The sequence below is a fragment of the Elgaria multicarinata genome, chromosome 11, assembly GCF_023053635.1.
Source record: "Elgaria multicarinata webbii isolate HBS135686 ecotype San Diego chromosome 11, rElgMul1.1.pri, whole genome shotgun sequence".
Lineage (NCBI taxonomy): Eukaryota > Metazoa > Chordata > Lepidosauria > Squamata > Anguidae > Elgaria > Elgaria multicarinata.
The window spans coordinates 22812539-22840402 of record NC_086181.1 but is presented as its reverse complement, the minus strand read 5'-3'; the positions used below and the strand labels follow the sequence as shown (position 1 = coordinate 22840402).

Here is a 27864-nt window from a genome sequence, read left to right as displayed (position 1 = left end):
GAAATCATAGGAACAAAGCCAAAACACTGTAATAAGTGGTCCTTATTTCCATTTACAGGCAGAGGATTAAGGCAGGGTAATAGGAACATCAATTTCTTTAGAAAGAGTCTACTAAGTCGCTCCCAATGGGTTTCAATCCCAATTTATCTTGAATAGGATGCGATTCACGCATGCATGTCATTAATCCCTCTATATTACTTACTTAATGCAGGGGTGCACAAAAAGTGGCCCAGGGGCTGCATGTGGCCCTCCAAGTCCTTTACTATGGTCCCTCAAGGGTGCCCTGATCCCCCAATTGTGGCCAAATTCTCTCCTGCCATAAATTTCCCTGCAGACTGTACTCTCTACTCCCTCTGGCGGAGATCTTCATACAGATTGTTCTTTCTCTGGCGAACAAAGCAAGAGCAATCTGTGTCAGCATCGTTGGCGTGTGCATGCGTGTACCTGTCTGTATGGATGTACACATGTGTGTGTGGGTGCCCCGACCCAACATCGCATACAGCCCCTGGAACTGAAAAGGTGGTGCACCCCTGACTCAATGACTTAAAGCAGAATGTGTGAACTGTTTCAATTGAAAGTAACAGCTCAGAGGTGATGCCAAGTGCTCTCACGATCCTGTTTGCGCACTTCCATCTGCGGTGGCCTTTTCAGACACAGACGTTATCAAGTAGTGTTGCAGTCCTCTGCATTAGACTTAATTTTGTTATCTTATCCAAGTCTTGTCTTTTTATTCCAACCTCTCACTTTATCTCCATCCCCACTGCCAGGTCTCTGGCTTGTACAATACCCAACTGCTCACAGGTGGAGGTCTTGGCGTCGGCCTGGGCACCATGCATTGTTGCCATCCTCTTGCTGCCCTCCCCTTGCCTCCCCTGCCAATCTTTGGAAGCCTGCCCGGCTTGTGTCTGAGCCTGTGACACATGTTGCCTTCTCCTCACAGTGGGAGAGATTAGAACCAGCCAGGACGGCCTCAGCTCTTACAGGCGCAACTGACAGGCTGAGCACAGAGGAAAAATCCAACTGTTTCACAACTCTCTGAACACCCGGCACACACAGCTTGGGCTGAGGCAGAAACAGCGGAGCCGGCACCACGAACAATGACACCCGGGCAGATGGATGCCATAGCACAGGAGGGACAGGTGACAACAGGAAAATGGCCTGTGACTGTGTTTCCACAAGAGCCTTCTCTTATAGCACCAGCCCAGAAGTGCCTCCCAGATCAAGGTAAAATGTTGGAGATACCTGCTAGTCCCCCCACCAACTCTGTCTGTCTGTCTGTCTGTCTGTCTGTCTGTCTGTCTGTCTGCAGGATGCAATAATTTATTTAACCTGCTAAAACTGGCATTATTATTATTATTATTATTATTATTATTATTATTATTATTATTATTATTTTACCCCCTCCAACTCTACATTAAGCAGAAAATCAATTTGAGATATACACGACTGCATAATTTATTGCAGGCAAAGAGACTGAGGATTCCAGTAACATAATTCAGGATTTCCTCCTCTTCCTCCTCCAAGTGTCATTCATGTTTCAAGGGCTCTCTGTTATTTCCCACAGGAAGGAACTGTCCTGCCGAAAGCGTTTGCATGTTGCTTTTGTGTTGCTTTCCCCCCGCTTATTGCATACTCACAAGTGCAAACAGTAAATGCTGTGCAAACGGTTAGCAATTTGGAGACATGGGTTGGTTGCAGAACACATTCGACAGTGCTCACCCAAGGCGTATGTTCACATATTATCTTCATGGCAGGAATATCCATGATTACATCCTGTAGAAACTTCAGGGCTTCCCTAAAGCAATGCTTCCACCTTCCTTACATCCTATATTAGTTCAAACTACTGACGTGTGTGTGTGTGTGTGTATGTGTGTGTATAATGTTCAGCCCAAACATATCCATATTTACTCAAGTAAGTTCTATTGAGTTCTACAGAACGTACTTGGAACTAAATGTACATAGGACTGAAACCTTGAATACTTTGCAGTATAAACTAATGGAAACATTTGAATTTATGATCCCTGGATAAATCACCAATCCATGATTGCGATTGTCTATTCAGTCTTTTGATTTTTTAAGTTCAAAGCTTCTGCTATTGCGGTTAACAATGTCAATGCTTGTCATCTAATTGTTATGGCAATAGAGGGCAATTTACTGTAAAAACTCCAATTCTACTCTCACCTGATCAAATCTAATACTTACAAAGCATGTTGATTTAAAAGCTCTGCTTTTAGGGTGGTTTTGTTTTTGTTTATCGGTCATTTAAAAGCCTCATCTTCCTGCTGGCAAGTCGCTGTAGTGCAGGAATATCAGAATTTCTTGGATATTAATTATTTCCCACTGACACTCCAGATTTTGAGGCAAAACTCAGATGCAAAGATTTCACTGTAAGCTCTTTGGAACAGGGACCTGGTTGTTATTTTCGCTTTGGAAGACACCTTGAACATGTATGGGGAATCACCATCATTGGAAATAATAGCAGGAAATTCAGACTATGGCCATGCCCGGTGGGGCAGGGGGATGAGAATGTGGCTCTTTTTTTCCTTTCCAGGATCCCACTCAGAGTTAGTTTTCACTTTACATTTCTTTTCTTTTTTATTTAATTTTATAATACACAAACCACATCCATACTTATTCTGTAACCCTCCCCACGCTTGGTCAGTTACATCAAATCCCAGCACTTAACATGCAAAGTGGAATTATCTCATCAGTTGTGACGAGTCCAACAAAATATTTCAAGAAGACTGTTGGTTATCTGTTTTTTTATGAGTCCCACAGATTTCTATAGGCTTCTGCCAAAGTTATTCTGTTTGGTTCCTTTTTCATATAGTCTATATATTTTTGCCAGTCTAGCCTGAAGGTCTCTCTTTTCTTTATCCCTGTATGTGTTCTTAACTTCTGTGTCAACTTTTCATTTATTGCTATGTCCCAGTTTTTCTTTTTCCACAGTGGTACTGTCAGCATCCGAACTATCTTCCAGTTGCTTGCTATTACTTGCCTCATGGCTGTTAACATAAATCCAATTAATATTTTATCTTTTAGCTCTCTATTTTCTTTAACATACATATTCCATAAGGCTAGTTCTGGTGCTTCACGAAACTCTTATTCAGTAATTTTTCTTATTTCCTGAAAAACCTTGTCCCAGAACTACTTGACCTTCCTACATTCCCACCACATATGGATTTGTGTCCCATTAATTTGACATCCCCTCCAGCACAAAGGTGATATTATTATTATTATTATTATTATTATTATTATTATTATTATTATTATTATTATTTGCCCATTTTACTGGTGTCAGATACCATTTCTGTACTAATTTTAGCATACCTTCTCTTATTCTTGTAGATATTGTTAGAAAGGGGAATCTGTCAAAAATTTACTTTACATTTCTAGTGAAAGTAAATAACAAAAATCTCCCCAAGAAAATATGATTTCTTGGGAGCTCTGGTCAGCAACTAATTTAGTTAAGCAGGCCATTTCAAGAGTGGAGGGTGATGGTGGTAAGGAAAGATTCTGTACCCAGATGGCAGGGGCTTGACAGCCTTTACCCTTTCTTTCTTTCTTTCTTTCTTTCTTTCTTTCTTTCTTTCTTTCTTTCTTTCTTTCTTTCTTTCCTCTCCCCACTCCACCCCCACCCCGGTCTTGCTGTCTCTTGTTCCCTGACACTCGAAACAAGAGAAGAAGGGGGCTTTTTTTCCATTTCCATTCAAGTTGTTTCTGAAGGCATGGAGACAGAAAGGGCCACCCCCACACTACAAACATAACTCAATTTTCAGCTACTTTTTAACTTCCATGACTTCTCTCAAAGACTTTATGGAATTGTGGTTTGATGATATGCTCAGGATTCTCTACTAGAAAGTCCACGTTTGTCTCTCCCAAAGCTACAATTCCATGGGTTCTTATATGCTAGGTATTTATTCCAGAATTTCTGTGCTTTATTCACTAACACTTTATGGGGTAATCTGATGTCATCATCCACTCATTGTTCTCCTTACCCCACCCCTGTAATTTTTCTGGCTTTTCTCAGAATGAAGAGAATCTGATTGATATATACATTTTAAAAGAAACGAGGAATATCACAGTCATCACAGACATAGCTGCCTTAGTGAAGCTTTTCCACCTTTTCAAAAATATTTGGTTTTGATCTAGGCAGTGACATATCAAGTGCATAAGCCAATCATCATGCATCTACTTCTCTGTATCGTCACCATTACCTTTCCCAGAGGTGCCTTTTATAAGCAAGGTTTTACTTAAATTTGTGCTAAAATGCCTTTTCATTTGCGAAATAGTGCCTAAAAAATAATGTGTTAGCGCAAATTTAACACTTTTCGAAAAACAGCCTCCTTTTTCATTTTTCAACACTTCACTAAATAAAAAGATGTCTGCAGTCCTGTAGGGTTATGTGTAGTGATGGGGATCCAGTGGAGAGAAATCTGTAACTCAAACGAACAAATAAAACCTGGGGTTACATAGTTAGTAATTATCTAGAGGCATCTTATTTTGCTTTCAAAACAAGATAAGATAACCAACCATTCATTTTTTAAAAGTGGGATGCCGGGGTTCAAGCCTGCCTGCATATTCTACCCTCTTAACTTGGCACCACTTCTCCCTAAAACCAGATGTAACAGGACTTATTAAGGTTTGCTTGATAACTGCCCATGCTCAGAGGCACCCTTTTCTGATTGCTTTGCATGTTTCAGGGCTGAGCCCCCTAGCATTACAAACAGATTCTGTGGCTAAAGCGTGTTTAGGTCTGACTCTCAAATGAATCTCTTAAGCAGGTAAGATTGCTCAGGGCACAATTATCAGATCTTGGCCATTTGTTTCTTTGAGCTCAGGAAGCACATATAATTCCTGTCTTTATCCTCAAAGCAAACTTGTGAGGTACATTAGGCTGAGAAAGAATGACTAACCATAGGCTCACCCAGTGAGCTTCATGACTGAGCATGGATTTATCCCAGATCATAGTCCAACATGTTTAACTACTACAAAACCCTGGCTGAGATTCTTTGGGATGCGTAGTTTGAGGCATGAGCAAAAGTGCATTCATAGACACAGGGCGATGGAGTTAGTGCTTTAATCTTCTGCCATCCCAAAAGTACCTCTACAGGCCAGAGAACTGGGGAGGGACTGGTTTAAATACCTCACTTTTTCCATGAGATGTTTCGTAATAGCAGGCCTGAAGGAGCAAATGTCAAACTTGCATGTCAGAGTCCATCAATAATAAGAGGAGAACATGGAAAGAGAATCCTGTTGCTGTGGGACGTTGTCAAAGCTAAAAAGATAATTGGGACCAGAGATGGATTAGACATATTCACAGAGGATCAATCTATCAACACCTACTAGCCATAGTGGTTAAAGAGAGATTAAACCAGTACTTTGGCCCGAGACAGCTGGAAGCTGGGGGTGGGGTGGGGTGAACAATAGTAGAAGGAGAAACCACAGTGCAAGAAAGGTGATATGTTTATCTTGGAATTGGTAAGCCATGAGAAATACTGAAGTTATTTCTTGTTCAGCCTTAACGGTTCAAAGCAAAAAGAAGAAAACATATGTTCAAGCTGACAGTAGATTAGCTGCCCTTTGCCTCTATGAAAAAAAGGGGCAACGCTAACTGAATTTCCAATAGCAGAATCAAATAAACATAATTCTAGCATTTGCTATTCGCGCCAGAGACTGGTCACTCACTATTTCAAACAGTCTGACATTGCTTAGGTTACAAAATGTCTTCTAGTTTAGTTGGATTAAAAAAAATGCTTGATTATTATTTTTTAATTGTCTGAAAGGGAGGAGGGGGTTATGTGTGTCTTTATGTAAGACTGTGTGAATCCTCTGAAACAAAGGCAGGCTATTTATAACCCAATTAACACAGTCCTTAAATCTTCCTGTTCCTTTGTTCTAAAGAACAGAAGGATTAACACAGGGTGTGGGAAGAAGGTAAATTGGGATCTACTGGCAAATTTCTGGGTGATTTGAAATAGATCCAAGGCAATTTCTGATTCCAAATTGCTTAACAATGGCAACAGTTAAAAAGCTTTTCTGTCCCCAAATTAGATTGCTGAAAAGAAAAGAAAAGAAAAGAAAAACAAAACCCTGGGTAGAAAAACCAGGAGTGGATATTTGTGTGAAAAGAATTGTGAACTTTGAATCACAAATTCCTGAGCCAGAATTTTGTGCTTGTCTCTGGTTAGTGGACTTCAGGATTCTGGTAAAAGACAAGGTAGATCCGGAAATTTGAAGTCCTTCCATCTCTAACATGAATATAAACCTGCAGCATCTTTTAATTTTTGTTCTAAAAACCTTCCCCTCCCCACCCAAGCCTCCAGTAAACAGGAAGGATATGAAAAAAATACCCCTCCCAAGAGTTCTCTGAATTATTGTCCCTCCCTGCCCCTATTTACATAAATGGATCAAAAAGAAGGCACTGGAACTGGGAACACCATGGCAGAGAACAACTGAGTTCTCCTGTCAAACATAACAGCTGCCCTGTGCTCCATGGAAATGAATAAAGCAGCCTTCCCCAACTTTGTGCCCTCAGATATTTTGGACTACAACTCCCATAGGCTCCAGCCAGCATGGCCAATGGCCAGGAATCCTGAGAACTGTAGTCCAAAAAGTTTAGAAGGCACAGGGTTGGAGAAGGCCGGCATAGAGGAAAGCCAGCTCACTTCAATGGGGGAGGGGAAATGGGACTGCAAACTGGGAAGTGTGTGTGTGTGTGTGTGTGTGTATGATTTGACCCAAAGAATTAGTCTACTGCTCCTGGAATTCTGCCATCATAGGCAGTCACCTGGGTTACCTGCTGAGGTGTGCCAGCCTTCATTAGCTCAAGAAAAAGTATTGGTTCATTTGCTTTCATTATAGCATTCTATTCTAAATATGTTGTGTGGCTTATCATTTTCTTTCCTCTCTGCCATTAAATATGTGTCTGCAAAATCTGGAATGAATTCTGGGTTGTTGGAAAGCTAATATGATACAGTAGACCTAGAAAGTAATGGTTATGTGTAGGTTTTCCCTTTGGGGCAAATACTAATATGTATGTATGATTGATTTCAACTGAGAAAATGGCACAGGGAGAAAGGGTTAAAAAAACCCTCTCCTTTAGCGTCTATTTGGGAGCTCTTATGGCTGCTTTCACCTTTAAAAATTATTTCCCACCGTCTCGTGTAAATTTGGCCCTCTCGGTCATGAAGATCACTTCGGTGGCCTTTGCTAAGAAAAACAAGAGCAGAATTGTAATGCCTCATGCACCCCAAGGTGTGCAGCAGGAATTTCAGTGTGGGATCCCAGTTCCAGGCAGGGGACTGCACTGAACCAGACTCCTGGACACGGTAATTGGGGGAATTGTTGGCCCAGTCCAGTGTTGGAACTGAGAAATGTAAAGAAGTCAACCCTCCTAATCCTGAGTGTGGAAGAGATGGTTGTGCTTGCTCACCGGTGAAGGAAAAGTAGTCGGTAGGTGCTGAGTGGCCTGCACTTGATGATCATTTCTTCCTTATTCTGTTGAGTCTTGGAACTGAAGCACCAGGCTAGGTTCTGGTGAACCCTGGCTGAGATTAAGCCATGATCAGATCCAACATTTTGCTGGAAGGCAATGTGGTTAAAGGTGCTTCCCCGCCCTCCCTGTTGTCACCCATGGGGATACAGTGGGTGGGTGGGGGCCTTTTGCAGAACTATTTGCCAACCAATTGGGCAGGTGGGCTGGCACTTTTCCCCAAGGGGCCCAAATACTGTCCCTGTAGCCTTGAGCGTTGCTGGGCCCACTGAGTGTGAGATCCTGTCTCAGCAGGAGCTCTAATATCGCTGCATAAGAGCAACCTGGCACCCAGAGCTTGGTCAGCGCTTCCCCACAAGGAAAGAGCAAATCTACCTCTCCGCCCAGGAATGCAGGGCACCCCCTTCCCACCTCCCCCATGTTTGCTAAGTGACACTGAAGCTAGTGCCCCATAGTGTAGATCTCTCAGAATCAGAAACTGCCCAGGCATCAGTTTCTTAAAGAGAGAAAGCCAGGCCAAGTTTATTTTCTAAAACCAGAGGTGCTGTATATTCAAGCTGCCCAGGAACTCAAGCTCTCTGCTTTAGAAACCCTTCTCATTTTATAGGTGTGAATGGGCTTGTTTTGGTTACTCAAAGGAGAGCGAAATGAGCTCAGCAAATGCTCAAAATGCCTCATTTTACAGCTTATTTCATTTATATCCTGCCCTCCTCCAAGGAGTTCAGAGGCAACATCCTTTGTTTCCCTCATCTGCCATTAATCATCACAATAACCTTGTAAGGCAAGTTAGGGTGAAAGATAGCAACGGGGTTCGCACAACCACCACAGCTCTTATGAATATTCAAGCTGAGGTGGATGGTCAGCGTGGCTTATTGTGTGGTGCGAACCTGGAGATTTATGCAGGGGTTAAACAATTTGGAATGAATTGGTTTAACTCTCACATAAGCCTAGGGTGACCATATGAAAAGGAGGACAGGGCTGCTGTATCTTTAACAGTTGTATTGAAAAGGAAATTTCAGCAGGTGTCATTTGTATATATGGGGAACCGGGTGAAATTCCCTCTTCATCACAACAGTTAAAGGTGCAGGAGGTATACTAGAGTGACCAGATTTAAAAGAAGGCAGGGCAACTACAGCTTTAACTGTTGTGATGAAGAGGAAATTTCACCAGGTTCCCCATATATACAAATGGCACCTGCTGAAATTTCCTTTTCAATACAACTATTAAAGATACAGGAGCCCTGTCCTCCTTTTCATATGGTCACCCTACATAAGCCACCCTTGCCAGGATAGGTCACAGTGACTGCTCGCGGCAGCTATTCAAAAGGACAGCCAGCAAAGGTCACCCCCACCTTCCAAGGACCCTGTTGCCTCCATAGTCTTGTTGGTGGGGGGCTCTTCACCTTCCAGCCTTGTTTCAGAAGGGAGGTGTCCTTCCCTGTTAATAGGGAGAGAAAAAGCCCCACCCCCCTGCTGAAAATCAGCTGGACTGGGTGTGATGTTTAACCCAGTTAAGGACCATATTGTCCTTGGTGGGGGGTAGACTTCATCCCCCTTCAGCTGTTTTTTTGGCAGGGGGCTTTTTTCACTCTGCAGAAGGGGGAAATAGCTTAGCAGGCACCACATTGGAGATTCCTGTGGTAATGGACCCTGTCATGAAATGGAGTTGAATGAACATTGTAGTGGTTGTATTATTGTTATTTTTGTTATTACAGCATCACCAATATACAGGGCACCAGTGTTGTCTCCAGATTTTTGAGTTTATCGTTTCACCGCCATTGTTATGAGCTACTGGTGGTCTTCCTCCTTTTCCTCATCGTTGCTATCACCTGCTTGCTTGCCAGGCAGAAAGCAGACAGGGGCATCTACTGTGTCTCCTTACCACCACTACCATTATCTTGTCCAAAACAAGAGGCAGGCAAACAAGCAGGTTGCAGTAGTGAAGAGGGCCCCATGTTGGAGTGCAAGCTCTCGACAAGTGTCCAACCATGCTGACCCTTGACACCAGCTGAATAGGGCTAAACAGAGAAGCATAAACCTAGGTCCCTGCCTCCAAAAAGCTGATAATCGATTTTTTTATAAAGATGATAAGGAGAGTGGAGAGATAAAAGTATCTAGAGTTAATGTGAGCATATGAAGATACACACATATAGGTTTGCTTATAGTTGGGTTTATGTCTAGGTATAAAGGATGTAGTTTATAGGCTTCTCTGTCATATATATATATATATATATATATATATATATATATATATGTGTGTGTGTTCTTTACATTTGGTTTTGTGCTGCTTTCCCTCACTCGTATATTTATGCCCAGGCACTACTATTAGTTTGGTTTCCTGTCTGTTCTCCCTTCCTCCTCTCAATAGTTTTGGTTTAGATTTTGGTCTTTGTTTAAAAGACTAAACATGCTCATATATTGGAAATGTAAAAATAAAGGGTGTGGGAGAGAAATTTCAAGAAATCTCCATGGGATAGCAAGTAACTGTGCTTCTGCAGGGCCAGAAGCCTATTCCCCCTACAAAGAGGGTGGTAGTGGTGTGAAACATCTTTTTCAGGGCTGCACAACGTGAAATCCACCCAACTCAACACGGCCTGCCACAAATGTTGGGTTGCATCCTACTTAGAGAAGACCCATTGAAATGAATGGGATGTAAATTAGACTAACATTGGACACAACCTGTGGTTACTTAATGGCATTCCTTTGTGTGTTTCCTTGTTCACAGAATTTTGGTACTCTGGGTTTATGAGACAAATAATTTGAACTGACTGATGGCCTGACAGCCACTTGGACACTATCTTTCCTTTGTTTATTGTTTGTTTGGATGTTTGTTTGCAGTCCAGGGGCAGAGAGCAAAACAGGAGGTTCAGAGAACTCCTGTGGGGCTGCCATACATGTCTGCTTGAGCTATATTTGGATTGGGATTCACAAGTTGTACATGTTTTGGTAGCAAACACATACTATCAGATTTTTTTTCAAGGAGCAGTAGTGGTGGCATTCGTATTTCATCCCTTCCTCAGAGGGACCATAGTGCGTTGCATGTGGAAGTTCCCAGCTAGGGCTAGGAAAGAATCCTACTTCAAAGCCCCCTCAAGAGAGGCTGCCAATCAGTGTTGAAAATACTGGCCTAGATGAATCAATGATCTGACTCAGTATAAGGCAGATCCTTCATAACATTCAGAATTGTCTCTATCCTCACAACAGCCCTGTCTTAGATGTCTTCAATTTTCATGCTATGATTTTATTATTGTTAGCCACAGCTAACCAAAGCGTAGCCTTTAAACCCAGCAACCTGTATAACATGAGCCAAACTGGGAGAGAGCATGAGTTGTCCAACGCCATGCAGAGGGCTTCATGTCTCAAGGAATTTGAATCTGTGTCCTCCACATTTATTATTATGTGCTGCTTTTAATAATGTATTCGTTTTAAATGTTTTAATGAATTATATGTATTTTATGGTGCTTGCATTTGTGTTGTACCCCCGCCTCGATCCAGAGGGAGAGGCAGGTAACAAACAAACAAATAAATGCATTATTATTATTATTATTATTATTATTATTATTATTATTATTATTATTTGCATTTGTATACTGTCCCATAGCCAAAGCTCTCTGGGTGATTTACATATGATTAAAAACAATATACAAACAATAAAAACAATATAAAAATGACTTAAAAACAATATACAAAAAATTAAAACCACAAAAACATACAATGTACACATACATTTAAAACTGCTGTCTAGCTACAACAAAATTTGAAGCTCTCTCTCTATTACATCACACTAGCAAAAAAAAAAAAGTGATGTCACAATGTAGGAGGATCATCGTTGCTATGGGATGAAGGACAATGAGTGATGTTTGCCCACTCCAACATAGGGGGAATCACTGGAAAGTTAGCACCTGGTTAATCTGGTACTACAGATCATGCCTGATGTTTTCTGCCATGAATCATGTGCAAAATGAATCATGATGCAGACATACTTCTTATCTCAGAAGTTAACCCAGTCATCACTAAGGTTACAGAGCAGACACAACTCTCTGAGAGAATATTTCAGAACCTCTGAAGATTCAGGCCATGTCTGAAGAAAAGAGTTTGGCCACGGTATGGGTAAGGTGGTACTTCAGGGAGGATTTTCTGTGCTGTATACAGCTTCTTGGCTGTTGCTGAGTTAGCAGCAAATCCCTGTGCGATGTCTGTCCTTGCCAATGTGTTTTATGTTGCCGAAATTGCAAACTGACTCATCGCTGCCTCCCAAGCTTGCCCAAGTGACAAATGCACAAAAGAGCCGGGGAAACAATTTTGTCCCACAGTTGGAGGAATCTCCCCTCTCTTGTTAAAAGATGCTTGCGTTCCCGGTCTCTATCTCCCACGATGGTGAGTATCAAGCGCACCAGCCTGTTGCTTATGTACCTTTGATCTCAGGAGAAGCTTCTCTGAAATTAGTGGGCTCGGCTTCCATTTGTACTTTCCTGAAAACCTTGAAGCCACACACCTCTTTCTGCCAATTTATTGTGGAAGAGGATAAATACTGGTCCTTTTGGATTCCATTTCATGACCCTATGACCATTGCTAAATGGGTGAGCAAACTCTGGCTAACAGGGCTATAGCTAGGGTGTGACCAGTGCATTTATCTCCCTGTGCCCAGAACACTGGTTTGCCCCAATTAAGTGTGTGTGGTTCTCCCCCACCAAAAAAAAAAACAACAACTTTAATTTTGTGAGATGACAGCTTATATTTTAATAACTTTGAAACACTGCAAGATTTCTGGATATATTTTTTTAAAGTCCTGGCTATTGCCACTCTCCCTGCAAAGCCACCCCAGAGTTTCCAGGGTTTGCCCTCAGATGGCTTCGCAATGGCGGCTGCATCATGTAGATGTAGTGATGGCCACCAATCTGGATGGCTTTAAAAGGGGGTTGGATAAATTCCTGAAGGCGAAGGCTATCCATGACTACTAGCCCTGATGGTTGTGTGCTATCTCCAGTACTCAAGGCAGTAAGCCTGTGTGCACCAGTTGCTGGGGAGCATGGTTGGGAGGGTGCTGTTGCACCATGTCCTGCTTGTTCATCCCTGGCCGATGGCTGGTTGGCCACTGTGTGAACAGAGTGCTGGACTAGATGGACCCTTGGTCTGATCCCGCAAGGTACTTCTTATGTTCTTATGATGTGCCACTACTGCCAAACCAGCCTGGGGCAAACCTTTTGTGTAGATAATGGCCATTAACATTGATGGCCCCTTGCAGAGATCGTTGGAAATCTTTCTGAAAGATTCCTAACACAAAAAGCCGAAGGAGTTTGAGGAAAGTGCCCCGCCTTCCCCACCCACCCCAGCTAAGGATGGTGTAAACTAGATCTGTATATGGGAAGAATAATAGAAGCAGACTTTGGGAGAATGAGACAAATAAACTGCAGTTGTAAAATTAGAGGCAGTGAAAGAGGCGGAAAGATTAAAATTGTCTTGGATGCTGGGCTGCCCTTCTGGGAATTCAATGTGGGACAGTGGACTTGCTGCTTTAAGAAGTGCTGTGCTATACGCTTGCTTTTCTATCTTCATTGTGTATACATGTAGGATAGCTGCAGCTTGTGCAAAATGCAGCAGCCAGATTGATGAGTGGAACCAGAAGGTTCGAACATGTAACATTGATTCTGGCCTGCTTGCATTGGCTGCCTATACGTTTCTGAGCCCAATTTAAGGTGCTGGTTTTAACCTATAAAGCCTTACACAGCTTGGGACCACAATACCTGACAGAACACCTCTCCCGACATGAACCTACCTGTACACTGCGCTCAACATTTAAGGTCCTCCTCCGAGTGCCTACTCCGAGGGAAGCTCGGAGGATGGCAACAAGGGAGAGGGCCTTTTCAGTGGTGGCCCCCCAATTATGGAATGATCTCCCCAATGAGGCTCGCCTGGCGCCAACATTGTTATCTTTTCAGCGCCAGGTCAAGACTTTTCTCTTCTCTCAGCCATTTAACAACATATGCTAAGTTTTTTTTAAAAATGGACCCCAGAACTGTTGTTTAAATGGATACTGTTGTTTTATACTGTTGTTTTTATATTTTTGATGGTTTTATATTTTGTATACTTTTTTTTAATGTTCACTGTTTTTAACTTTTGTAAACCGCCCAGAGAGCTTTGGCTATGGGGAGGTATATAAATTTAATAAATAATTAAATATTACACAACACCATCAAGCCCCCAGTGATCTCTCCTTCCAATGGAAGCCCAAACCAGGTAAGTTGGAGCCCCTGAAACTTCCCACTGCTCTGGAATGTGGGGAGCACAGAAAAGTATTTGTATTTCCAAAAACCTCTGAAGCTGAATTTGCTGTGTGCAAATTCAGTTTCAAGACTGAGATTAGAAATTTCAAAGTGCTAAAAGTTCACTCGTCAATATCAGATATTTAGGAGTGAACACTTCCCGCTAAAGAATTTTAGATTTTTTTTAAAGATGCAGATTTGAAGTATTAACTCAACAAGTTCAATACTGCATACCCTTTATTTATAGTTGTGTGAGTGTCCACGCCATATACTTAAGGGACTATACATTCCTTTTTTTCTTTCGGCAAGGAAATTTGAGACATTTTTTTTTTTTTTGCGCACACCCTTTTTAGCCTAAAAATAAGCAGCATTACAAATGTATTCATGGGAACACTGTGGAACTGAGCATTGATCAAGCTTCTAGCTGTACAGAACTGAATGAGCCTGGAAAAACATTGCTGCTTCTGTCACGCTTATCCTCTAGGGCAAAAGAACTTCTGTGTTTTTCAGCGAACCCCAGTCTGATTTTCCCAAACACTGGTTTACCCCACTCTGAAAGTCCTTCTAGGATCTGAATCTGCAGAGTCATTTGCTAACACACATGCAAGCGGCATGAAGGGAATGCCCCCCGCCGTGTGCGGGATGGTGGAAAGCTGCCACTGTGCTGGCTCAGATTCAGTTCCCTGCGGCCCGGACTGCTGCTGGACTGTCTCTGTGCTCCAATTGGTTATGTAACAATTCCTTACAACCCCCCTAACCACTACCTGCCACCCTTTAATAAGTAGAGACTCAGGGAATAAATTGCCATTGAGCCCTATTAAAAAATGAATGGCAACTGCACACACACAAAAAATACAGTTGCCTAAAAACTCAGTGTGTCAGTATTGTCAGCCATGATATCAATTTGGGGTCGTCATGCATATACCAGTCTCAAAATTCTGTGTTTTATTTAAACTGAACTCATGGAGGGGCTGGGGAGACTTCGGCCTCATCTACACCAAGCAGGATATTGCACTATGAATGTCACTCCACTTCAATACCGCTATAAAGCAGTAGTGTGGCTCCTGCCTTTTATATACCACTTTCATACCACTTTCATAGTGCAACATCCTGCATGGTGTAGATGAGGCCTTAATCACCTCAACTGTAGCTTGCTTTTGGGCCATTTCCTCTTTCTCTCACGATGACACCATTTCTCCTCAAGAAAGTGTCTTGGAGGAATACCCTGCCATATTCGTCAACGGTTTCTTATCTCAGGCGTCTTACCTCTTCTGTCCCTCACACCTAAACTAGTTAAATGGATGCAGAAACAAAGGCAGCTGCCTCATACTGAGTCAGGCTTTAGCTAGACCTAAGGTTTATCCCGTGATCGTCCCGGGGTCGTCCCTGCCTGCTCCCAGGATCCCCTGTGTGTCACTTAGGCCTTTGCTAGACCTACCTGAAAATCTGGGGGAGAGGAGGGGAGACCTCGTGTTGTGAATAACGCAAGATCTCACCCTTGTTTACATGCGAGTCACGACGAGCTCAAGAGGAGAGGCGTCACGCCCGCCATTTCTAAATTTTCTTAAAGGGCCAGTTGTGCACGAGCACTGGAGTGAAAAGGTAAAGATGTTTGGTTTGTTTTTTAAAAAATGATTTCCCCGCTCCTCACACCCTAGTCCCGATGGGCGCAGTGGGTCCCAGCTCTGCACAAGTAATCGCGCGGAGCTGGGAAAAGCCGCGGAAATGGGCCACACGCTCATGGTCTCAGGCTCAACCTGAGACGGCAGGAAAAAACAGGCCCAAAGTGTAGGGCTGCATCCCGGGGCCAGGGAGGGATGATCCCTCCTTGAGCCTGGGATCCCCTGTGCATCATCTGGATGCACAGGGGAGATCCCGGGTATCAGCCCAGGATAACCGCTGGTCTAGCTAAGGCCTTAGATGAACAGGGATGACGCCGGGACGATCCCGGGATAAACCTTAGGTCTAGTTAAGGCCTCAGACTGTAGCCAGTATCGTCAGTACTGACTGGCAGTGACTCTCCATGATTTCAGGCTTGAATTTTTCCTGCCCTACTTGGAGATGCTGGGAATCAAACCTGGGGCGTTGTGTAAACAAAGCAGGTGCTCTGTCACTGGGCTATTGCCTCCTCCTCTTCTGCAAAAAAGCAAGAAAAGCCCCTTACAATCCACTGCCACAGCAACGACACTGCAAGAGGGAAGCAGTCCACCATCTAGCCCAGTGGTTCTCAACCTTCCTAATGCCGTGACCCTTTAATACAGTTCCTCATGTTGTGGTGACCCCCCAACCATAAAATTATTTTCGTTCTTCTCTACACGATCCATTGTCATGGGATGGTTTGCTAATGAAAATAATACATAACAATAGCTTTAATAATACAAAAGATGATACATGACATAGTTCAGTCAATACAGTTTCCTAAGACCATCGGAAATATGTGTTTTCCGATGGTCTTAGGCGACCCCTGTGAAAGGGTCATTCGACCCCCAAAGGGGTCCCGGCCCACAGGTTGAGAACCGCTGATCTAGCCAGTCGAACTGAGAGGGAAAGAAGCCCTCTCCCCCATACTCTGCTGTTGCTGCTATACAGGTGCTGCTGCTGTAGCAGCAGACACAACCATCTCCACTCCCCCATCCCCTGGATGCAACAGGTGCCTAGAAAACAAAAAGGGGGGTGCTTTCCCTCCCCAGCCATTCAGCCAGCATGCTGCTCTGTTCACACGTTGTTTGAGATTTGCAGGCCACACTTCAAACTGCTACCATGCTGCTTCCCCAAAGAAGTACTAAAATAAGCATTGCCCTGAGGCTGAGCAAGTCCACATACTTCCATTTGAGAGTGCAAAAGGTCTCATACTCACATGAAGCCATGTACATGTATGAGGAATTTGGACCTGCGGGCTCCAGGCTGGCCCAAAGACATTTTGCTGCTTGAGGAACAGCAGCAAATGGCAACCCCACCCCCCCAGTCCCAAATTATTTATTTACAAAATTTGTATACTGCTCTATATCTGAAACAGATTCTAGAGTGGCTAACATGAGAATTAAAACAGTAAAAGATTAAAAAAAAAACACCATTAAAATGATACTTTAAAAAATGTGGCTGTCAGAAGGAATGCTTCCTGGAATAAAGCTGTTTTCAGTAGGGATGTGCTCCGCTCCGATTAGGAGCGTAGAAGCAGTAGCGGATTGGCCTGCTCCGCCTTACCCAGAGGCGGAGTAGGAGCGGACCGCGGACCCCCTAGAAGCAAGGCGAAGAGAAGCGACCATTTTTCGGAGCTCCGAGTTCAGGCGGAGCACTCCGGTCGCCATCTTGAAAACATTTCGCCATAGGATTGCATTGCGGCAAATAATCGCGCATAACTACGTTGTTTTTGAAGCTATCGTTCTGGAAATTCTTGTGCACAGAGAGTCGTGGATGGGGGTCATTTTGAGACCACTCTCAACTTTCTGCGTTGTCTGGGTCGCGGGCTATATTTTTGTGAAAATCGGGTCAACCGCGCGGCTCAAACTGCGTTTTCGGCTTTTCGCCCATAGGATTGCATTGAGGGAAAGAATCGGGGATAACTGGGGGGGGGGGTTTAAGCTATCGTTCTGGAAATTCTTGTGCACAGAGAGTCGTGGATGGGGGTCATTTTGAGACCACTCTCAACTTTCTGCATCGTACGGGTCGCGGGCTATATTTTTGTGAAAATCGGGTCAACCGCGCGGCTCAAACTGCGTTTTCGGCTTTTCGCCCATAGGATTGCATTGAGGGAAAGAATCGGGGATAACTGGGGGGGGTTTAAGCTATCGTTCTGAAAATTCTTGTGCACAGAGAGTCGTGGATGGGGGTCATTTTGAGACCACTCTCAACTTTCTGCATCGTACGGGTCGCGGGCTAGACGTTTTTAAAAAATCGGCGGGAAAAATACCTTTTTCAAAGGGCTGAGGGGCAGAGTCAGCTCCCGGTCATGATGATCCCAAAGTTGGAGGAGGGCATAGGCAAAACAGGTAACTTGGGATTCTGGGAAACTTCTCTTTCTTCATCTGAACGGGCTTTTCCCCGTGTTTTTTAACACAGTAGCCCCACCAAATGCACAAACACAACCTGAAATCATATACTAAGCCAAGAATAAGAGATAGAAACACAGCACTGCTCCCCACCCTAACCTTGGGGAACAACTGAATCGATGTGGTGCAAGGGGATGAGCTCCCCTAGGGCATCTCATCGTGGACGTGCCCCCGCTCTCTCCTGCACTGGAAGGCCATAGAGCCTTCCAAAGAGAGTAAAACGGTGGAGCAATGCCTATCATGAGTTGAAGTGAATGGTCACTTTTCAGTGGTGGAGCAATGCCTGTTCTGAGTCGAAGTGAGCGTTTTACTTCTTCTCAGAGCTGTGGCTGTCAGTGTCTTGAACTGGCAGCTACTTCCCCCTCCCCCGGGCACGTCCCCCTATTGCTGGTAAAAGACAGATATAGCCTTTTAAAAAAAGTTCTTCTTGTTGTTTATTGAGCAACACTGCTGCTTTTAATTCCACCCCTCCTTTGTTTATTGATTGATTTATTCCATTTTATATGCATTACTGGCTTATCCTTGGCTCACTTCCTTATGCCCCCAGAAATGCCAGCTGCATGCCTGCCTGCCTTCCCTCCCTCCTCCCCTGCCCACCTCGCAGGGATGGTGTGTGTGGGGTGCCCGATTTTCAAAAATTCGCCAAAAATCAGGGGATGATGGGATTGCTTTGAAACTTGGCATGCGTGTGTATATCCCCATGAGGTGTCATGGTGCCAAACATGAGGTTTCTAACTTGAACAGAAAAAAAGTTGTATAATTTTTTAGCTTTCAATGCAAGCCTATGGGGGGGGGGGGGAAAACGGAGCTCCGGATCCGGATCCGGAGCTCCGGGCGGAGCGGAGCGGAAGTGGGCGGAGCGGGGGCGGGGCGGAGCGGCCCGATCCGGAAAATGGCGGATCTGCAAGTGAAGCAGAGCGGGGGGTCTGTGCACACCCCTAGTTTTCAGGACAGCCTTCCTCAACCTGGGGCGCTCCAGATTTTAAACAAAACTTCTTCTTTTTTGGAACAATATAAACCTAGATGAGGCAGATATTGGTAACATTCAAATGATATACAAAATCCATTAAAAACAAACTTAAGTATACAAACTTCTAGAATATAGATATATCGATTCAATAAAAGAAGAGATTACATGAGAGACGAGATTGATAGTAGTGCCCATAAAATTTAATACCCATCTGCAGTAAGAGTATGATCTTGATCTAAACGAGGACTGCACAACTTGTGACTCACCAAGTCAAATTGAGCTTGCCAGTCATGAACTGTGGCTTCCCAGGTGTGGCTTTCTCTGTATTTAAAGTCCTAGGCGGACTTATTGAACCTCTGGCAGGACACCATGCCTGGCAGGTGGCCTTAGTTTGGCATGGTGGGTCACAGGTTGTACAGGCCTGATCTAAAAGTACATGAAACTATTTTTCCAGCACCTGCGCTGGCGTTCACAGATATACTTTCTAGAGTTAAGAGAATCTGGAAGACCACGTGTGGATTGCAAAGAGTTTCTTTTATTATCTGTCCTTTATCCACACAGGTTCTACAGGTGAGCAGAACACCAATTCAGCTGGGAACCTTGAAGACACTGAGGACAATGAGGAGTTCCTAGAGCAGCTCATGTCCATCACCTCACGGAACTTACTCCAGTTGGAAGTGGAGGAGAAATACAACATAGCCAAGGAGCTAGGCAGTGGTTCTTACGGACACGTTTTGCACGTTCAGCACCATGAGAGAGGTATGAGAAAAGTTGTTTAACCTTGAAATAATGCACAATAGCTGTCCAAGCTGAGTCTGACCTTAGCTTTGGAGAGGACCTACCCATTACTGAAAACAGCTCCTAAGGCTAAATCCTGATTTAACAAGTCCTGGTTAGGGCTCATCTGCGGCTGAGCCTAACCTGCCCTCATCCAGCTCACAAGTCCTGTATTTAATTAGCTGTGTCATCCTAGGCATGTGAGCAGTTGCCAACAAGCTGGTGTAATGTTGGCCTGGCATGGCACAGCAGTCAAGAGTAGCAAAGTGACCAGCTTCACAACTGTGGGAATAAGAAGGAAGCAACTTTGTCTGCACAAATGTGTAAGAGAATATCAACTTGCACAACAGATTCAAATCAAATCCTAAACTCAGGATGAGGACAGATGATCCCATCTCTGAGGATCTGTTACCCAAATGAAGGCTCTTCCTTGCTGTTGTGAGCTGGCTTCACAGTGCCCCCTGCTGGGGAGACACTGATATACAGCAGTTAAATTCTAAAAACAAGTGACTTCCTAGATTTCGTGTTGCCTTCCATACATTCTAACCTGGGCTAGATCCAAACAATTGCTTTTTATTGGTACTGAAAGGTGCTGATAATTGTCGGGGCACATTGTTTATTATTTAGTCATTACATTTATATCCCACATTTTTTCCTCCTTAAGGAACCCAAGGTGGCATACATAACCCTCTATTTCATCCTCACAATAACAACTCTGTGAGGTACGTTGGGCTGAGAGTCTGTGACTGGCCCAAAGTCACCCAGAGGGGATCTACACTGCGTACTGAAGGTGCTTACGTGCGCCTTCAGTGCGCCCCCAAAGCGACTGTGTAGATCCTGCCCTAAGAGGCGGAGGAAGAGGTGGTGGAGGAGGCGGCTGGGGAATCCGGCCGCGTCCTTGCCGCCGCCGCTGCCCACCTCCCCGCCGGCCTCCTGCTGCTGACGAAAGAGCCACCCGTGTCAGAGAGCTTCTTCCGCTCTCCGCCCCGCCTTCTTCCGCCGAGTGGCTCTTTTGCCGGCAGCAGGAGGCCGGCGGGGAGGTGGGCAGCGGCAGCAAGGACGCGGCTAGATTCCCCAGCCGCCTCCTCCTCCGCCTCTTCCTCCGCCTCTTAAGGCAGGATCTACACAGTCGCTTTGGGGGCGCACTGAAGGTGCACGCAAGCGCCTTCAGTATGCAGTGTATTTATTTATTTATTTATTACATTTTTATACCGCCCAATAGCTGAAGCTCTCTGGGCGGTTCACAAAAATTAAAACCACAAAAAACACCCAACAGGTTAAAAACACAATTACGAAATACAGTATAAAAAGCGCAACCAGGATAAAACCACACAGCAAAGTTGATTATAAGATTAAAATACAGAATTAAAACAGTAAAATTTAAATTTAAGTTAAAATTAAGTGTTAAAATACTGAGTGAATAAAAAGGTCTTCAGCTGGCGACGAAAGCAGTACAGTGTAGGCGCCAGGCGGACCTCTCTGGGGAGCTCGTTCCACAACCGGGGTGCCACAGCGGAGTGTAGATCCCCTCCCAGTGGGCTTCCATGACTGAATGGCGAATAGAACCTGGAACTCCCGATTCCCAGTCCAACACTTTAGCCACTACACCACACTGGATCACCATGTTAGACATTGTACTGCTTTTCTAGAACCAAACTCATTAACGTCTCCCCCTTTGTTACCTTGTTGTAAGAAGGAGGCAAAAGCTGAACAACATTGTTCCACCCACCTCAGTGCTGTCTGGATGCCCAAAGTGAGGAAATTTAATTTTCAGTCCTTATCCTCCCAGTAATAATGTATGGCCAAAGAGGGGTGGGGTGGGGGAAGTGACAGGTTGTTGGTCTTCTTCATCAGCACCTCATCTATGCCTCTTTCAGCCTCATTCCTTCACTTACAAAAGGGGGAGGGTTAAACGATCAAGATGTGCCAGATCTGTGAGGATGAGCGTGTCACAGTGATTGTAATCACAGCTTCTGTCAAGCCTTTAGAGATGCTTTTAGAAAAAAATGAGCTCTAGTCCAAAATGATAGATTTATAGGGTCACTTGGAATGGAACAAGACCCCACCTCTAAGGCAAAATCTTACACACTTTTACTTTTACACACACATACACAAATACCTGTCTGTCAAACAAACCAGACTCCTCCTTTTAAAGTCACTCTTCCAGATAAAGTTGCCAACTACAGTTTACTGGCTCTGTGTCTTATGTTTTTAGCAGCAGCCCAGCATATAAGACAGTTCACAGGTGAAGCTTTTCTTACAAGTATGGAGATCAACGGTGTGAACAGCTTCATCTGTGAAATTTGCTCTGCATTATGTTTCTGTAAAAAGGCATAGGAACACACACTGATTTTGAGCTCCATCACACCAGCAATTTATTGCACTCTTGCCATGCCTGGTATGTGTTTTTGTAGCGTGGTACTCACATGATGTCGTCCCTGTCCTGCGCTCATCTCACCTCTTCCCCTCCCTTTTCGGTCTTATTTTGGAGCAGGGAAAGTCTGGTTTTCCCCTCCGTGCACAATAAAGCTGCTCCTCCATCCTGTGTATTGCTGTCCTTGCGCTATATTGGACCATCCCATTTTTTGTTGAAGGCGTGTGTGTCGAGGATGGTCTCGCTGATAAAAGAGGAGGGCAGGGAGGTTCTCTACTCAACTGCTCAACCATGAAGGGGGAGGAAGACAGGGTGCCCAAATACCACATGGAGAAGGCAATCAAGGCTGCCGCCACCCGTTCCTGAACTCGGTCCCATTCAATTCTATGGTTTTTACTCTTGAACAGGCATGTGTAGGCTTCCTAACCAGAACAATGTCAGCTTCTCATTGCCATGCCAACATTGACCACAAACTTCTCCAAAAACTAATTATAATACTTCCTCTTCACTTACATTGTTTAATATAATCTTAGGGGAAAGCATAGTGTGTTGTTTTACCATAGTTGTGCAGTTTCAGGTTGCCGTACTATTGTATTTATGCAGAAATATATAATATATAAATTCTGTAAAGGAATAACTGCAGGGGGAAGGAAATTTTTCTAGCATAGTATTGATACAGGTGAAAAGATACATGAGCTGAAATAGCGCAACAACACAGAGATGTGAAAGTGCCCAGCTCTAGACTCACTAAGGAAATGGAGGGGGAAGCCGCTGACTCAAAGTGGGGGGGGGGGGAGTGCGATGATGGAGCCCTTTGTTTTTAAGCTGACAATACTTAGTGTTATTTCTAAATCTTGACCTGTTCCTCTGTTACAATCTGACTGACTCTTTCCTGATGTTCTTTGTCAAATTCAGACAAGTTTTTCCTCACCCATCTAGCCCCCTACTAATGCGGTTTAAAAACCATCTTAACTAGGCCATGTGAACTCTGCATTTTCTACACTGCCCTGAATCTGATCTACACCTTGTGTCAACTCACTGTGATCCCATCATGGTAACTCTATATCCCTCTTACACATTTATACCTCGTAGGACACACAATAACATTTATTCCATTATTTTGGTTAATATGGCATAAAAAGCAGGAAATAACACTATGAAAGAAGTATATGGAATGTGAAATGTGCCCCGACAATTATCAGTGCACTTCAATTCCGCTATAAAGCAGTAGTGTGGGAGTGTCATCAGATGGGGGAAAATCGCGTTTCTCTCCTGTTGCTTTGCCTCCTGCTCCTGTCCCACAATAGGGCACTTGGGGAAGAAAGAGGAAGCAAGCAACGACCACGTGGCCCATTTAGTGAGCGTTTTTACCATGCTACTTCTCCTGCACACAGCAGGAAATGGCAGCAAGTTTCATCACAACCAAAAGAATCGGATTTTCCGGATCTTTTTTTGTGACGGAAAAATGAGTAGGAGTGGGAAGTAGATGGAGTCATGAAAAGAACCTGTGAAAATCTGTGAGTGGCCAGTAATGAGTGTGTGATAAAATGCTCTTCTGATGATGCTCTACATCTGGTTTGCACGTACCAGCACTTCCTGGGTTGTTTAGCCCAAGTATTGCCAATATTTAGCAATATTTGTAAACTGCTTTGAGTTGTAAACCACCTTGAGTCCCAGTATTGGGGAAAAGGTGGGATACTATTATTATTATTATTAATAATAATAATAATAATAATAATAATAATAATAATAATAGGAGTAAGCAAACACGATGGCCCTTTCTCATCCACTGACACTTTTCCTTGTTCCTTACAGGGTCCTCAATGGCACTGAAGCTGATGTCTAAGGAGCGAACTGGGAGGCGGGAGTTCCTGCGGGAATACTGCATCGCTCTTTGCCTCTCCTCGCACCACGCCCTTCTACGAACCACCAACAGTGCTTTTGAGACAGCCACCCATTATGGCTTTACACAGGAGTTGGCTCCAGCTGGGGATCTCTGTGCCATCCTGAACTCAGGGGTACGGGGCAAGGAAAGATAACAGAGACTTTGTGGGGCCTATAAACAGGGGAGGGTCTTAAAGCACAGGTGTGATGGCAATGGGATTTATTTTTTAATGAAAGTAAGGGGAAATTAAGGGTCTGGGACATTGTAATATACAAGGAGAACTTGCAGGAAGTCCCTTAGCTGTGGTGTAACTCCATCTACCAGCATACTGAATAGTGCAGGCCATCTGCACAGCTGTCATCTGAAGTGGGATAGAAGACACAGCTATCAGCCGTGTCCTCTATCCCACTTCAGATGACATTTTTATACTTTAAATTGCCAAAGTAAACATTTCCATGCATATGTTTAGCCATGATGATGACGACAATAATTTAAGAGCGCAAAATTGTTCTAAGGCTGGGAACCGGATATGTTGTCTTGGTGACATCATAGGTACCAGACAGTTAGTGGCATCCACAATTAGCATCTATGTCAAATTGGAAAAAAACATTATCTCTCACCCCACCCCACCCCCAAAACCCTCAGCTGTTTCAGAAAAAAAGTACATTTGCAGTACATAGAGAGAAGGAGGGAAACAATAGTAAACAGTGAGGATTACAGAAAGAAATTCTGTGCAGAAAGTACTGATGTGGGCAATCACATACGTAGTGGACATTTACAGTGCGGCTGTTGATGATAACAAATTTGCTGTATTAGGTGAGTCAATTAACTCATAGTTTGGGGCCTGTTCAGACAATGCACTAAGTCTTGGTTATGCTGCTAACCCTTTTGCAGCAAATGGTTAGTGAACATGTTTAAGCCATGGTTATGTAGCCCCCATGGTTAGGAATGGTTCATACAACACGCTAAGCCATAATGTTTAGCTTAAAATGTTTTAAGTATCATGGATTAGCATGTTGTCTGAACGGGGTCATTATATAAAAAAGATGTTATTCCAATTCAAGCCTCTAGTGATAAGAATTATTGATTGCCTGATGATAACTCCACAGTCTCTAATCTATCTTTGAAAGTCCTTTGCTCTACAATGGTGACTTTCAGCTCTGTGATACAATCTCCTTGGGATGCTGAAGTGTTCTGCCACTGGTTTCTAAATATAGCAAATTCTGATGTCAGATTTTGGTCCATTCTTTTTTCTTTTTCTTTCTTTCTTTTCTTTTTTCTTTGTAGAGACTGGCCTCTTTGCCCTATGTAAAATCCAGAAGGGTATATGTGGTATATATGGTGTATATATATATACCATAGCATATATGGTATTGGAAGATGAGCAAGTAAATGAGCCCCTAACATTGTGGGTAACATTTAGATGCCTGCCTTCACAACACTGCTTTGGCACCACGCTGCTGCTAAACTCCACAGTTTCGTTGCTGCGGGGTGGTGGCAGGTAATCCAAATGAAGGAGGCAGTGGGGGCTTTCTGGCAGCCATTTGACTTGCTGGGCCTGCTCTCTGCTTCTTCCATGGCTTCCGACGACCAATCAGAGGTTGCCTTTTGCCTGGGAATGCCCGTGGTGTGACGCCAGAGCAAGGCCTGACAGTGAAAGAGCTTTGGTGACCTCACTCCAGCAGGAAAAGTCAGGTTAAGTCCCCAACTTTTCCAGTGGGCAGCTTTGTCTATTCTCCCTGTGGTGGATGTGAATCAGCGGCTGCGTCATATAACTGACGCAGCACCGATTCGCAGCCACCGCGGGGCAAAGATGACGTTTAGACAGCCCTTAGGTCTTACAATAGTGTTACCAGAATAGTTATGGGAACAGAGCTGGCGTCAGGGTTTCTTGCAGGATCTGTTCCTCGTGTTTGTCACCTCTGTAACTCCCGTTCCTCTTTCTCAATAGGAAGGCATTCCTGAGGTGCAGGTGAAACGGTGTGCAGCCCAGGTGGCCGAGGCACTCGATTTCATGCACAGCAAAGCCTTGGTGCACCGCGACATAAAGCTAGACAATGTGATGCTTTTTGACAGAGAGTGTCGTCTGGTGAAGCTGGGCGACTTCGGCCTGACGCGACTGGAAGGCACACAAGTAGCGGCCATGTCTGGCACTCTTCCCTATTCCCCACCTGAATTGTGCCTACTGGAGGGCTCGGAGACTCTGGCTCTGGACTCCAGCCTTGATGTCTGGGCCTTTGGGGTGCTGCTGTTCTGCCTCTGCACTGGTTGCTTCCCTTGGGATGTGGCAATGAGCCCTGACCCTCAGTTTGAGGAATTTGGCATTTGGCAGAACCGCACTGTGCCCGGGGAGGCTCCGGGCCTCTGGAAAGGCTTCACCACCTATGTCTTGGACATGTTCCGCCGCCTAATGGTGATTGACCCGAATCGTCGCAGTCCTGCTATTGAAGTGCACAAGTACTTACTTCTGCCTTGGCGGCTGGATACCTGTGGAGAGGCCCAGGGTTCCTGGGGAAACTCTCTGAAGGGGAAAGATTCTGATGCCTGCCTCAGTGGCCCTTCCGGGGACAGTACGGAACCGGGCATCTGCTCCAAGGAGAATTGCCTCGGGCAAATACAACCAGGACTGATGGTCTCGGAGAAAACACATGCCATACAAATGGGTCCCAATCCTGGTTGCAATCCCAGTCCACGGGAAGACTCAAGGCTATGTGAGCCTGGGCTCCAGCCCTGAAGGAAGTCACTCCCTTCTATGTACAGGTCAAAGGGGGTTGAAAGGCCCATGTTGAGGAGGGAGGAGTAGCTGTAGTTTGACCAGCTAAGGGGGAGTTTTCAGAATATTGAGTAAAATAGTACCACCTCCCCCTTTGGCACTTGGTCAGGGCAGAATAGAACTAGCCACTCAGTAGAGAGAAATGTGCTCCCTGACCAGAGGGCTGGTGCATGGTCAAGTAGAAGTGATACCACTGTAACAATGTTCATTTCAATAAGCCAACAAGAGCGCCTCTAGAGAAGATAAAGGTTGCTTTCTTACTGGAATTGCCATCCTTTGTTCACTTACTCCCGACCCCACCCCATGTTTGATTCTTATTTTCCAAAAAAAACCACCCCAAACTATTACTGTTGCATACCACATCAACACTTCCTCTTATGGAACATCCAGTCAATATCATGATCAAGTAATTACAGTCCAGTGTTCTCCATGGCAGTATTTACACTATAGCTCCTTCTGTGTGCGAGCATCACTGTGCTGGTGGTCCTGCAAAACGGCATCATCGCAGGATCCGCCATGTTTGTGACACAATCAACTCTCTCACACAGATGCGATTGCAGTCGACCTCCTTTTGTTCCCCACTCTTTCCTTGGGGAGGTCAGCAGTGAAAGCTATTTTTCTGGACAGCACTGAGGAAGAGGAAGGGAGAAGGAAGAGGGCATTTGTGAGTGGGGTTTTTTCAGCCCATAAATCCCATTAAAATCAGTGTGAGGAAACAACAGGGAACCAAAGGGGTAGCAACAGAAAGACAGGGCGGCTGGATACGAGAGGGTGGATGCAGGTTTAAAGCCACTTGGGGCAGATCTAGACAGCGTCCTGAAGGCGCTTGCAGGCGCCTCCAGTGCGCCCCGAAACTGATTGTGTAGATCTTGCCCTACCTGGCCAGAAGAGATGGAGGAGGAGGCAGCAGCGGGGCCCCCGCATTGCCCCTCACGGGGACGGGGTGAAAAGTTTCTGGCCTCGGCAGCTTCACTGGGGAATCACACCGCCGCCCCCCGCCGCCCACCTCCCCGCCGGCCTCCTGCTGCCGGCGAAAGAGCCACCCGGGTTTGAGAGCTCGGCGGAAGAAGCCGGATTCCCCAGCGAAGCCGCCGAGGCCAGAAACTTTTCACCCTGTCCCCATGAGGGGCGATGCGGGGCCGCCGCTGCCGCTGCCTCCTTCTCCATCTCTTCTGGCCAGGTAGGGCAAGATCTACACAATCAGTTTCGGGGCACACTGGAGGCGCCTGCAAGCGCCTTCAGGACGCTGTCTAGATCTGCCCTTGTACTAGTAAGAGTT

General features: G+C 44.7%; 1 protein-coding gene across 1 annotated transcript; it reads left to right on the top strand.

Annotated features, from left to right (window-relative positions):
- Window positions 1–1052: 1052 nt before the first annotated feature.
- Window positions 1053–27139, top strand: LOC134406256 (serine/threonine-protein kinase SBK1-like). The gene is made up of 4 exons (XM_063137592.1): window positions 1053–1224; window positions 19338–19535; window positions 23743–23945; window positions 25764–27139. The coding sequence occupies exons 1-4, from the start codon at window positions 1098–1100 to the stop codon at window positions 26544–26546; spliced, it is 1311 nt and encodes a 436-aa protein (XP_062993662.1). The 5' UTR covers window positions 1053–1097; the 3' UTR covers window positions 26547–27139.
- Window positions 27140–27864: the final 725 nt, after the last annotated feature.